Source organism: Salminus brasiliensis, chromosome 8 (genome assembly GCF_030463535.1).
Source record: "Salminus brasiliensis chromosome 8, fSalBra1.hap2, whole genome shotgun sequence".
In the NCBI taxonomy this organism is placed as follows: domain Eukaryota; kingdom Metazoa; phylum Chordata; class Actinopteri; order Characiformes; family Bryconidae; genus Salminus; species Salminus brasiliensis.
The window spans coordinates 15,418,470-15,430,697 of record NC_132885.1 but is presented as its reverse complement, the minus strand read 5'-3'; the positions used below and the strand labels follow the sequence as shown (position 1 = coordinate 15,430,697).

At 42.2% G+C, this 12,228-nt stretch overlaps 1 protein-coding gene across 2 annotated transcripts in view; it reads right to left on the bottom strand.

Annotated features, from left to right (window-relative positions):
- Window positions 1-12,228, bottom strand: part of csrnp3 (cysteine-serine-rich nuclear protein 3) — a 33,407-nt gene continuing 21,179 nt past the window's right edge. For both annotated transcript variants that reach the window (XM_072685752.1, XM_072685753.1), the window contains 4 exons: window positions 8,709-8,875; window positions 4,923-5,182; window positions 4,123-4,419; window positions 1-3,493 (listed from right to left, as the gene is read on the bottom strand). In XM_072685752.1, the coding sequence (XP_072541853.1) occupies window positions 2,354-3,493; window positions 4,123-4,419; window positions 4,923-5,182; window positions 8,709-8,856 (1,845 nt within the window). In that variant the 5' untranslated portion in view covers window positions 8,857-8,875 and the 3' untranslated portion in view covers window positions 1-2,353. The remainder of the gene's footprint in view (window positions 3,494-4,122; window positions 4,420-4,922; window positions 5,183-8,708; window positions 8,876-12,228) is intronic.

Sequence of the window (12,228 nt, the reverse complement as noted above, 5' to 3'; positions counted from 1 at the left end):
TTTAGCAAAGAAAGGTTTTATTCAATACATAGCTACTGTTTCAGGAAACCACAATAAATACACATTTCAATAGATCATTCATAATAAATACTGCAAACAGAATGTCCCGGGGATGCTAACTGGGCTGTGGTGTGCTGCCTGTTGCTAACGGCTCCAGCACTGCTAGCTCAGCTCAGGCCTCAGCCTGAAGGCTGTACATCTTTTCTACTCCACCAGAGAATGAGGTTATATGAGCACTGTCAATCAGTCAAGAGGTAAATGAACAAAAAAAAAAACAGAACAAAAACCAAACAGACTGTAGAAATATTGTGACATTTTCTTCCAAGGCAAAACTGAACAGTAAGGACTTTAGCTTATGACACGAATCCACGCTTCTCTTTAAAAGAAAACGCAGAGTCGATTGAGACTTAAAATGAAAGGCATTCACTTGTTTCTGTGAGCCACAGCAAAGGCAACATTCCAGTTTACCTTCCAAACTATTTATTTTCTTCTTCTCTTTCAGGAACATTCAATAATTCCCCTCATTTGTACAATGATTTAGTCTTCTTTGTTCTACATGCAACTCATTTATGGCCTTATTTCCTGTAAAAGGATTACAGCTGCGTTCAAAACCAGATACTCCCTAGCACAGTATAGCCTAGGATGTGAAAATGGCACACAGCATTAGCAGCATGTCCATTAGTGTGGTGTGTAAGAGTATGTGGGTTTGGATGCAGCCTGTGTTTCTATAATTATTGAGGTCAGGACTGTGTTGTTCCTGCACACTGGAAAAATCACTACAGGAATATGATTGTCCAATCTTATGCTTTTTTTATTTTGTTATTTGAGAAACAGCCATCTGAAAATAGCCTACATGTCCTCTGAACACTATAAAGAAAGCCACAAAATTTGTGCGTTAAGTAAGACTTCATTTCAAGATGTATCAGTAAATGAACTGAGGTTCATATCCAGCAAGTGAAGGACTGACCTCTGGTAAAATACCCTTTGGAAATGAACATAGCCGTTGCTTGTAGGTTACCCATTTTAGTACACTATTGCACTTGACAAACTAATTAGTCTTTAAAATGTATTTGTTCATATATAGAGTGGATTTATTAGAATTAGTCATTAGATATTCAGTGATCAGATAAGTCAATTTAATATATAAATACTACCAAATTTAAAGTCTCTATCTTCCAGTCCAACAGAACCGCATTTCTCTAACCTGCAGTACATATTAACACATTAAATAGGGAAATTCTTCCACTGCCATACATTTCGTATTATAATGTGCTGGCTCTTTACCAGACCTCTGCTTCTTTTCAGTACCAGTTCTGTAATAACCTTGCTACAAATCTAATATTAGAAATATCAATCCTATTTGTGTACTTCATTCTTTGTTTCCATAGATTTCACAGTTGAATCATTAAAACACTGCTATATATCATCATTTAATTTCAAAGATGCAATGCAATGCCTCATAACAAGTAACTAGATTCTTTTCAAAGTGCATTTCATCATGTCCCTGTATAGCCCCAAAGATAATAGTTGGAAATGCTGAAATGAAGAACTGTTTTTCTCTCACTCTTCAGAACCTGAATGTTGAGATGAGGATTAAATAAATGGTACAGTAAGAGAAAGTCCACCTTGTCAGTGCTCTGCAAAACACTATTTGCTGTTCAGTGTGGCATCAGCCCCCTGGAAAAGTGCATCATTTCCATGAAATGTATTATATTCACAACTTAAATCTCGTGATTTTGGTATTGGAATCGAAGGCAAAAACAGCAAACATTTTAAGAGCGGGCTTCATGCTTTTCCGAATGCTTTAAAAGCATGATATACATATGTAACGACGAGAACTCAACCGTTTTTTACAGTACATCAATGCAAATTCTTACAAAAACCATAAATTGGCAACGAAAGCTACAAAATACCATGCTTTTTTATCAAAACAATTAAGTATACACATTTCTCCGAACATATTAATGAACAGCAATGTTTTTTTTTCCTTTTTTGAACCACTGACACACAGACATAGAAAAGTTCTATCCACAATATCTGCTCAAAACTAGAACTTTTACTTCTGAAATACAAGATACATTGCACAAGCCTAAAGCTTACAGTTTATGTAATCTGATCTCCATTTGCACTTTAAATCACTGATTTTTTTTCTGGCTCATTGAAAAATACATATGTATGAATCCTTCAGTTCTACTGTCACTTCGGTCAGTGTTTTTTAAATGAAACTCCTTCAAGTGAAGGAACAAAGGCCATTCTTTCAGTCTGTGTGGTATCTGAATCAAATACATCACACCTTACCAGCAAAACCGTGTTCAAGATGTGTTTCTTCTCCGCGTGCATGTGTTGTAGGTCTCTAAACTGGCGTGGGCTCTGCAAAAGGCTCTAGCATTGGAGGGCCTTTTGTGGTGTCTGCTAAAGAGGGAACCTCCTTTGGCTGCTCTACCACAAAGCAGTTCCCGTTCGTCGTGTAGTCATCCTGTGTGTTATTGTTTAGATAGTTCTGGAACTCCATCTGACTCAGCTCTCCTGATTGGCTGTGGAAGGTCCCTTTCGACTGGACGCTGTGGTCCTGCTCCGGTTCGCAGCAGCCAATCACAGCAGAGGATCCGTTAGTGAGAGCGAAATGGTGATTCCCGTATTGGTCCTCAGGCGGCTGTGAGTAGTCAGTGTAATGCTCGGTGGTCATGCTAAAGGGTCCCTGTGTCATCACGCCATTGGAGTTGTTAACCCTGTCTTGATATGAAGTGGCGTCTCCTCCTCCATAGCTCTCGCTGGCCTGGCTAGCAGCAGCTAAAACGGAAGCTGCCGTGTTCTCCATCTGATAGTACTCAGCCGAGGAGTTGATGAAGTAAGAGTTGCCGTTTGCCTGGTTCTCCTGTGAGACTGCATTCTCAGAGAAGCACATCACAGAAGATGCAGGAACCACCTCGCCGTGCGACACAGGGACAGCACTCAGGCCGTCCTCGAACTCCTCCGCTTTGTCTTCGCCGTTGTCAACATCGTCGTCATCTTCCTCCTCCTCCTCGGAATCACTGTTGGCCAGGCTCTGCGTGCTGGAGTCCGACAGGCTGCACAGACTGCTGCTCTCATCCTCATCATCTTCGTCATCTTCATTTTCGTCATCGTCTTCCTCTTCTTCTTCCTCTTCCTCCTCCTCCTCCTCCTCCTCTTCTTCCAGGGCCTCATCCATGTCATCCACAGCTTGTAGGTGCATGATGGCGCTCTGCTGTACGGGATCGGACAGAGAGTATTCCAGGGCATGCTGGCCAGATGCCAGCGGGCTGCAATGGCCATTGGTATCGCTGTGGTAACCACTGGCAGTGGCGGCAGGGGCGGAGCTTTGCTGCTGCTGCTCCCGGCTTTTCTCCAGCTCCAGCTTCATAATGGTGTGCAGGAAGTGTGTGCGCACCCGGATGGGGTTGAACTCGATACGGCCTGCTGCGTTACTGCAGCCCTCTTTAGTGCAGCCACAGGGGAAGGACATGCGGTCCACCTGCACAAAAAAACAACGCGATGAATGGATGCATGGCTGTGTATCGTATTGCAACACATTGTATCACTGTATCATGACCAGCATGTTTTCAAATATTGGACGCTTATGACATTGGATGCTCTTAACAAATAAGCATTAACATTTTAACATCTGGCACATGTTCAACCACTCCTTGCTGATAAATGGATTATTTGAATCGAGACACCATTGTATCATATTGAATTATGGATTGTGTAAATCGTTATATGCCTAGACACCCCCACCCTGCGTCTAGCTTGAGAACTGAAATGGAACTCAACTTGAAACCTCACCAAATGAGGCCAAGTTGCCAGCATGGGGCCTCTTAAGCTAAATTAACACTCTATATCAGCTAAATCTGTGTCTGCCATTTCGTGCTTGATATCTTCATTTTATCAAGCCATATCTCAATTAAACATTATCTCTGTAACATCCTAATCTGTATTTTAACGTGTCAGCCTGCCATTTAGTATTTTCTGTGCTTTACCACATGACATGCCTTATAGAAAGAGAGAATTTCAGTGAAACAGTGCACAACTCATTCTCAGATGAACAAAGGGATGAACATCTAATAATAGCATGGATGTTTTCTAATTTATGATCATGTGTACCTGGCACTTGATGCCTGCCAGGCTACAGGCGCAGGTCTCTGGGTCACAGAAAAGTCTGCAGTCACAGCCGCAGTCCTCTCGGGACACTCGGATGGCCCTCAGCTCATGCTTTTCCTCCACATCGATCTTCTTGACGCCGGATGAACGCAACAAAGCTCGGCGCTTCTTGGTGGTCAGTGGCTGGAGGAAGAAGTACTCATCCACCTCCGTGTTGTCCAGGTCCAGGTCATCATCTGAGATGTCATCTAGTGTGAGAGCATTGGCTTCTTCGGATTCCACAGAACCATTCTTAGTCAGCTAGGAAAAGATGGACAAAATCAGTGTGTAAGTTACTGCCTGAAGTATGCTGGTTTATTATACACAATATGCAGCTTAATCATACAAATCAAATAGTTTCTATAAAAAAAGAAAAAAGTTTGGTATAGTATGTAATTATATCTTCAAAACATTCATTCTCCGGGTCATACTGGCCATATACAGAAGTTATACTGTGTCGATATGCTTCAAGGGAAATTGGTCAATTTGCTGCCTAACTATGCCCAGTCTGGGAGCAGCACAGCATTGCCAGCAGAGCAGTGCCACCTGGGACAGTGGGGGATTAAGTGCATTGCCTAAAGGCATGACTGGGAATACCTAGTCAGACAATCCGGTCTAACAGTCACCCTAAGCTAAGCTGCAAAAACATCTTCATTGCTTTCTTGAAGTCACAAAAAGAACCCACTTATATATAGGCATATAGGATTAGCCTACAGCAGGTTATCACGTATTCACACTTGTGAAGGTGGGAGCATGTTTCCTACCCTGAGTTTGATGGAGTTGAGTTTTTCTTCTTTCAGGTGGTCTCTCAACATGTCCCTGTGTATGCGCTCCTGCTCCGTGGCAAACTCGCCCAGTGTGTACTGCCGAATGGAGCTGTGTCTGCTGGACATGCCCAGGGTGCTGCCGCCCTGACTGGGAACGCTGGTGAAGCCCTGCCGCCGGCTGAAGTAATACACAGTCACTTTCTCGAAATGCACCCTACGAGTTCTCATCCGCTTTTCTCGCTTCAGGATGGAGGACGCTGGTGGGAAAAAAAAAAAGAAAAGACACATCCATTCTAATCAAATTCAAGATTCTTCACTGCCATTGTGGATCAGAGACACAAAGTGGATGCAAAACAATGACTATTCTACATATTAGCTAAGTACCTGTAGTAATGTCAATATTTAATCTTGGTAATGTCATTAGCTTTAGCTTCGCTCAAGAATGACGCTTTTGCATGGTGACAGAACAAAACTGTAATTGAATGTCTGTCTCTTTGTCTTTGTCCTTACAGCATCTGCCCCTCTATAGGACAACCTCATAAAATGAAGCCCATAGATCATAAAAACTACCCACACCTGAGTACCAGCATAAGCTGTTACCATGAACCCTCCCAGGACCTTCCATTGGCTCCTTTAAGAACCTGTGTGCCTGTGGCTCTCACTGTTTGGCCATTTAAAGAGGGAGGAGGGTGGCATCAGTGTAAATACACCCAGCATAAATATCTCTCGTCCTGGCCTTAATATCCACAGAGTTTCCCACAGCCTCTCCGTGTGCTCTCCTCATGTCAGACACACACAGGACAAATAGAAACCATCTGTTCCTCCAGCACCCCCTCTACAAGCATGAGGACAATACATTTCATTACAGACACAAGCCACCACACTCACACTTTCTCACGGCTTGAGGAAGCGTAGACTCCAGAATCAACCCGGCAGAGCAGATTTTTCTAAAGCTTTTACATAAGCTTCCTTGTATAAGCCCAGAAAATGTGAACAAGGCAATAAAATGGATGGGTTGCTGTTCTTGTACAGATGAATTCATTTGCCAAAAAAGAAGAGCAACTGGCTTCTGTGTTTGTAGTTATTCTCTGCTACTGTGATTAGTTGGTGTCTGTCTGTCTGGTTATCAGAGTTGGGCAGAATACTTAAAAATAGTGATGACTGAATACTGAATACATGCACTGATTGAGAGCATCCAAAAGAACCTGGAACATTACAATATACTTTTTACAATATATTTTTAAAAAATATTTATTCTTAAATTCTGAAATTACCAACAAAACATTTGATCACACTGGCTGAAATCATGAACTGAACTGGCTCAATATTTTTAAAAGCAAGCACCTTTGAAAAGTAGTTGTCTGCATTTTACTGTACTATAAAGTTTATTTTAGCTAACAATTTTAGCTAACTCTATGGAGTATACCAACGCACTGGCACGTCAAAAGCTGTGTTTCTATTTATATCTTAGCACAGAAATATATTTCAAACATTTCCTAAATCTGTAGAGTCTGCCCTTTTGATTGCATATCAGTTACGAGGCTGTGATAACGAGTTGACATTCTCCTCTCTGACTCTCGCCATGTCCCTTACCTGTAATCGCTGGATTCAGGGTTTCAAAAAAGAGGGTTGTGACCCCCCCCCCCCCCCCCACCCCCAGTAGTTCATATCTGGTGCATATCTGTATCATTTTTAACAGAGGGATAAGAGTGTCACAAAACATTAAACAGTGAAGAGGTGTGATGGGGCCCTTAAAATTAAGTGCCACTCCAGATGGTGGGACGAGGAGCTCTAGATTTGTAGAGAGCTGCATGAATGACAGGCAGGCCTGAAGAAAAGGTCTTCCATTTTTATTATTTATTTATTTCTAATTTTTTTTAACTAGATTCCACATGTGCTCACATGTGTTCACATGAGGATACGGACAGCAACTGAAATTCACATTAAGGAATGCGCTGATATGAAAGCGGGATGTAAAGATACCATAAAAAATAATTATTACACCAATAGGATAATATGGTAATTTTAAAACCAAGTATTTTCCATAACAATCAGTATAAAATTGAGTTAAGGCATAACCAGGAATACAGAAACACATTTACTGTAGATCCTGGTGCAATCAGTCACTGTATGGTGGTTGACAGTGGAGGACAGTGAAAATCACAGTGCTGCACTTGTCTGCCCTGCATGACTGGAAATCACACTGAACTCCCCACAGACCTCACTGTCTGCATTAGCCACTGTGGGAAGACCTCTGGGACCCGTTCCTTCCCTGCTGAAAGAACTCCTCTCCCAGCTCTGTACCAGCACGTAAGCAAGGCACTGCCAGCCTATTAGCACTGGACTAACAACCTGAGCCCTGCCAGCCGCCTTTGGTGTTATTAATCATTAATGAGTCCCACCGTCAGGCAGTTAGCTAGCGTCAGCCATGCAAGGGGAGCAGCTACCTATGAGCTCAGCAAGCAGCGAGAAGCGAGCTAGGCTATGTGATGAGCAATGGGGGATAGGTTTACTCAGCTGTGGCTGTTTCTTAGAAACCCACATACTCTTTCTCTGAACTCTGCGAGGGGCGGATCACAGATTCATTGGTGTAGCTTTGCCTGCCACAGCTCTGAATCGCAGATAGATAGATTGGCCTAGGCTTTCCTGCTGAAGCTTTTAATGAGAGACAGCTCTGGGTTTTTATTTCAGGAACAGGTTAGAACAGCTGAAAACTCTCAAAAACGACTCAGTGTAACACAATCCCTTTAGATGTGATATAATGTGATAGAGTGGAGCTCTCCAACGGGATAGAGTGTGCTTTTTCACAGCCATCATAATAACTGATGTTTTTAGGACGGCACGCTCTCACATGCTTAGGTGCTCTCTCTAGTTTTATGAAGTCAAATGCCAGAAAACAAAATCAGGCACAGAGTGCAGGCACTTGATGTTGCGACTCAGGAGTTGTGGTAGTCTAAAAGTTTATTGTGATAATGGATATCTTATTGCAGGTCCGGCACAGACAAACGGTGAAAATCAATATTAAATCACAGTGCTAAATTCAGCCCACTGGAGCACCTAATAACAAATCTTTATTGCCAACACTGCAAATGTTTGTGTTTCTTGATGCTGTACTTGCATTTTCCTTTGCATTTCTATCAAACTGCTTTTAGTGGTTGATGTAGTGTAATGGGGAACAACACTACCTTTCCTGTGGCTGGATGAAGAACACTATGCTACATTTAAGAGACCTTGGGCAAGACTCCTAACACCACATTTCCCGAACCTGTGTAACGTAACTTGAAGGTAAGTTGCTCTGGTTAAGAACCTCATATTATATACAATATCATACAAATGCCATGTTTGTATGTGCTTACTGTATTGTACTTATTGTCTAGATACTGTTGTATTTACTGTCTACGTGCCTTGTCTATGCACCTGGCACAACTGTAATTTTTATACTTGTCTATATGTACCATCTATGTATATTACTGCACTGGAGACAATTAGCCAGCAGTTTTTTTGTTGTACTGTACAACCCTGTATTGGTGCTTTTTTCCAGTATGTCCTTTTTAAGGGGCTTCAAAAAAAAGAAAAGAAAAAGAATCTTCATAAAGCAGGCCTACATACAGAGTCAAGAACTTGACTGAATGTGCTCAAATGTCAGAGCTGAATCACTGCTACATGTACAAACTGTCTGCTATTTTCTACTAAGCTATCTCCCAGGGTATCACATTAGCCACACAGGAACACTCATGCTTTTGTGCCATGATGACGGTGAGGACAACAGCAACGATGACTCACGTGTGAAGCGAGAGGCTGAGGGGTTGACGCTGTCACTGCTGTCTCCACTCTCACTGCTCGATATCTCCTCCTCCTCAGACTCCCTTAGCGACGAGCATGGCGACGCCCCCTCCACCTCCTCAAACTTCCTCTTCAGTATTCCACTCATGGTTGCCAGCAAACCACACCTGTATGTGTGTGAGAGAGAAAGAAAGAAGAAAAGAAGTAAGAGTAAGAGAAGAAAGATGCTTTAATATCCCGCTTATGTCTGCTTCAATTCTCAAAGCACTCAATTAGCAATGGGCAACAGTACACACATCCTCCCTGCCTCCCTTACTGTCTCGCTCTCCTCTTCTCCTCCCTCCCTGATGTTCCCTGGGCAATTGATCACCTTGCCACAAAGGGCCTCAGATGGAAGGGGGGGGGGGTGGATCTACTAATTGAATGCTACCTCCAAGTTCCAGGAAGTGTGTTTAGCCTGCCTTTGATGGAGTTGCCTGGACGCTCGAGTTGAGTTTCCACAGCTTCTCCCCACGTAGTCATAAAAAAGCATCAGCTCTAAGAATTTATTAATCACAGGAGTACAATAGCAGTTGAAAATGAAATAACATGAGACTTACAGGCTTAGCAGTGGGTTTTAAAACACGCCCCAGGCAGAGAAATATGGGAAGGTACAGAAAGCTGCAGTAAATAATTAGAAGCATCATAAAAAAACACAATCACACACAAGCTGTTCGGGTTTTTGCAGTTCATTTCATAGACGAACCAAGAGCAGAAGAGTGACACAGAGTAATTGTGGGTGTTAAAAATAGAAAAATAGCCACCATTCAAAACATATTAATAAAAAATAAAAAGCCAACATTCAAAGCACAAGCAACATATCGTCACAATCACGCAAAAAACCTTGTATCTCCATTTTTGGCATAATGCGAATCTGACAGTTGTTGACATTATGTCAAAATTTCATTCTGAATGAACCAATAGAATTGTTTTCCTCCTCCTGTAAAGTTGCCATTTTAGAGTTATGATGTTGAATTTACATGACAGAGATGTTCTAGATAATCTGATTATAAATAATTCTATAACCGTCCTGTAGTACTCTCTTATAGTAATGCAAAGTATTTCTGGAGTATGTTGTATAGTCAATAAGGTTTTTCTGTAAAGTTGCCATTTTGGAGCTGTAGCCTAGGTTGATGTGCTTACTGTATGAGTATGTTCCATTACTAAAAATGTAATAAATCAATTAAAAGGTAAATAATAAATAGAAAACAAATAATAAGCATAATTCATACTGTAAGAGAGACCTGTAATACGGATTGAACAGTATACACATACTGTACCTTCTCATACATATCCGGCCTGCACACTGCATTCTACTAACAGTTCCCCAAAAGCCTTGCTGCCAAAAACATTTTGGCAAAACCCCCCAAAAACCTGGAACTGAGGTGCATCTCAGAAGCATCACAGCCAGGAACCTCATGTTTAACTAATATCGTCATATCTTACAACACTGTACAACAAAAAAAAAGCATTTCCTGGGAGAACTAAGGTCCTGGCTAGCTGGGAATGATAATCACCCTACAGTATTTTGGGATTTTAATAAAAGCACTGATGAATAGATGAGGTGAAATTACCAGGCCTTATAAATCAATGGAAGTATCAAGTATTAATCAGCTCATAATTATGTTAGCAGCACACCATTACTAATCACTGCTGAAATCTCCAGAGCGTTTTGTCAACCTTTTGTTATGCAGATGAGCCAGATCCTGCACTGATTTCCAAAATCTGCAGCAGAGCTCAGAGAACACCCTGACTGTTCTGACCCTTTTACTCTCTCCCCTTCATTTCAAAAACTAAAATAGCCTCTATGACGAGAAAGCTGCAGGAGAACGAAAAAGAAAAAAATAATATTAAAACATAAATAAAACCAGTGCAGATTAGCAGCGCGCCAGGCTGTGGCGCGAGAGGCAGCCCGGCTGGCTGGTTTCAGAGGGACGTGCTGCTGTATTGTTTCATGTGGTGAGGCTCAGAGCCTCTCAGTGCTATCGGCTGATTACAGAAGCCCAGGCAGAGTGGGGTGCACTGGGGCAGCCTCTCAGCACAAGCCTATTGTTCTTCGGTGTGTGCTGATGGAGACAGGGAGGAAGGGAGGGAGAGGCAGAGAGAGAATGAGAGAGAGTGAGAGAGAGGGAGAGAGAGAGAGAAAGCAGCTGGAGAAGGTCCAAACCACAGCATACAGTGCTGCTGTGGAATGTCTAGCACTTTCTCTATGGTACAGAAGCCAAATTTCTTATGTACCATGTTACATAGTAGGCATGTGCAGATACAGTGCAGTTTTAGTACAGTTTATGATATTATTAGGATACTGTATTAAGAAAAAAAGAACTACATGAATATGACAATGCATGTAGTGTTCTGAAAGCCACACAGGAATGTGTTGGTGGTTATTCATTTTGGGGAATTCCTTGACTTTGCATAACAGCACAGCAGTCTTCAGTCATTTTGACACTCTTACTGGGCTTCATGTCTGTCTTTGGTTTCACTCAGATTTCAGTCTCCTCAGTACTCTAGATAGCACAGTATTGCTATAAGCTTTAAAGATGCTCAGACTACATAAACCAAAACAGCTGCCCAACCATCAAATCCAGAGCTGGATCACAGCGTGATTGTAAACTGGGACCTTGTGAAATCAGAGCTACTCTGCATTTCTCTGGTGTGCTCCCAAATGGCCAACCACCTAAGCGTTGGCTCCATCCTCAGGAGATTGTAAGTTCAATCCCCAGCAATGGCACAGTTGTCGGTGGCTTCACTCTCTCTGTCCTCACAATCACTCATCGTGATGCTAGCCAACACATGCATCTGTTAGCGGACGTTGGCTGTAAGTGTTTATCTCAGAGTGTGTTTAGCTGCCTAGTGAAGAGCAGTTCAAAAAGATGTGGACACTGGGTTCAAGTGACTCTTGACCAGCAACTCTGCCAGCTTGGTGGCATGTGTGATAGGGAAGACCTAAACTGAGGAGAAAAGTGGATAAAAACTGTACAGGTTCTCGGTAGGTGACTTTAGGTAGGTTGTAGAAAAGCACACCTACCATCAACCCTTCATATTGTAGTCCCAATCTTAGTGCTACAGTGCCTACAGAATCGAAAATCACATAAAAAACATCTAGAGCTTCTTTTAAAGAAAAGTTTCCCTTGCTCAATCATTCATTTGTGCCCTTTAGCACGAGGCCTGCTGCTCCCTGTCGCATCTCCAGGACATACAGGGGGTACGAGATAATTGAAAATGGCTCCTTCAGTTTTTTTGGGATACAATGTAAGTCTATTTCCTTGTAATCATCATAATTAGTTCCCCCTTGTTGAAAATCCATTCGCATTCTTTGCCCTCAGCGGATGCCGCACTGCTCTTTCATACCAAAAGTGGTTGCCATGGAGATACTAATATACTTGCACAAATAGTGATTTCACATCAGAGTATCATTTTGATTATTTTTGTGCGTGTGTGTGTGTTTGTTTGAGCCATCAACCCACCCCCCTTGCCCAAA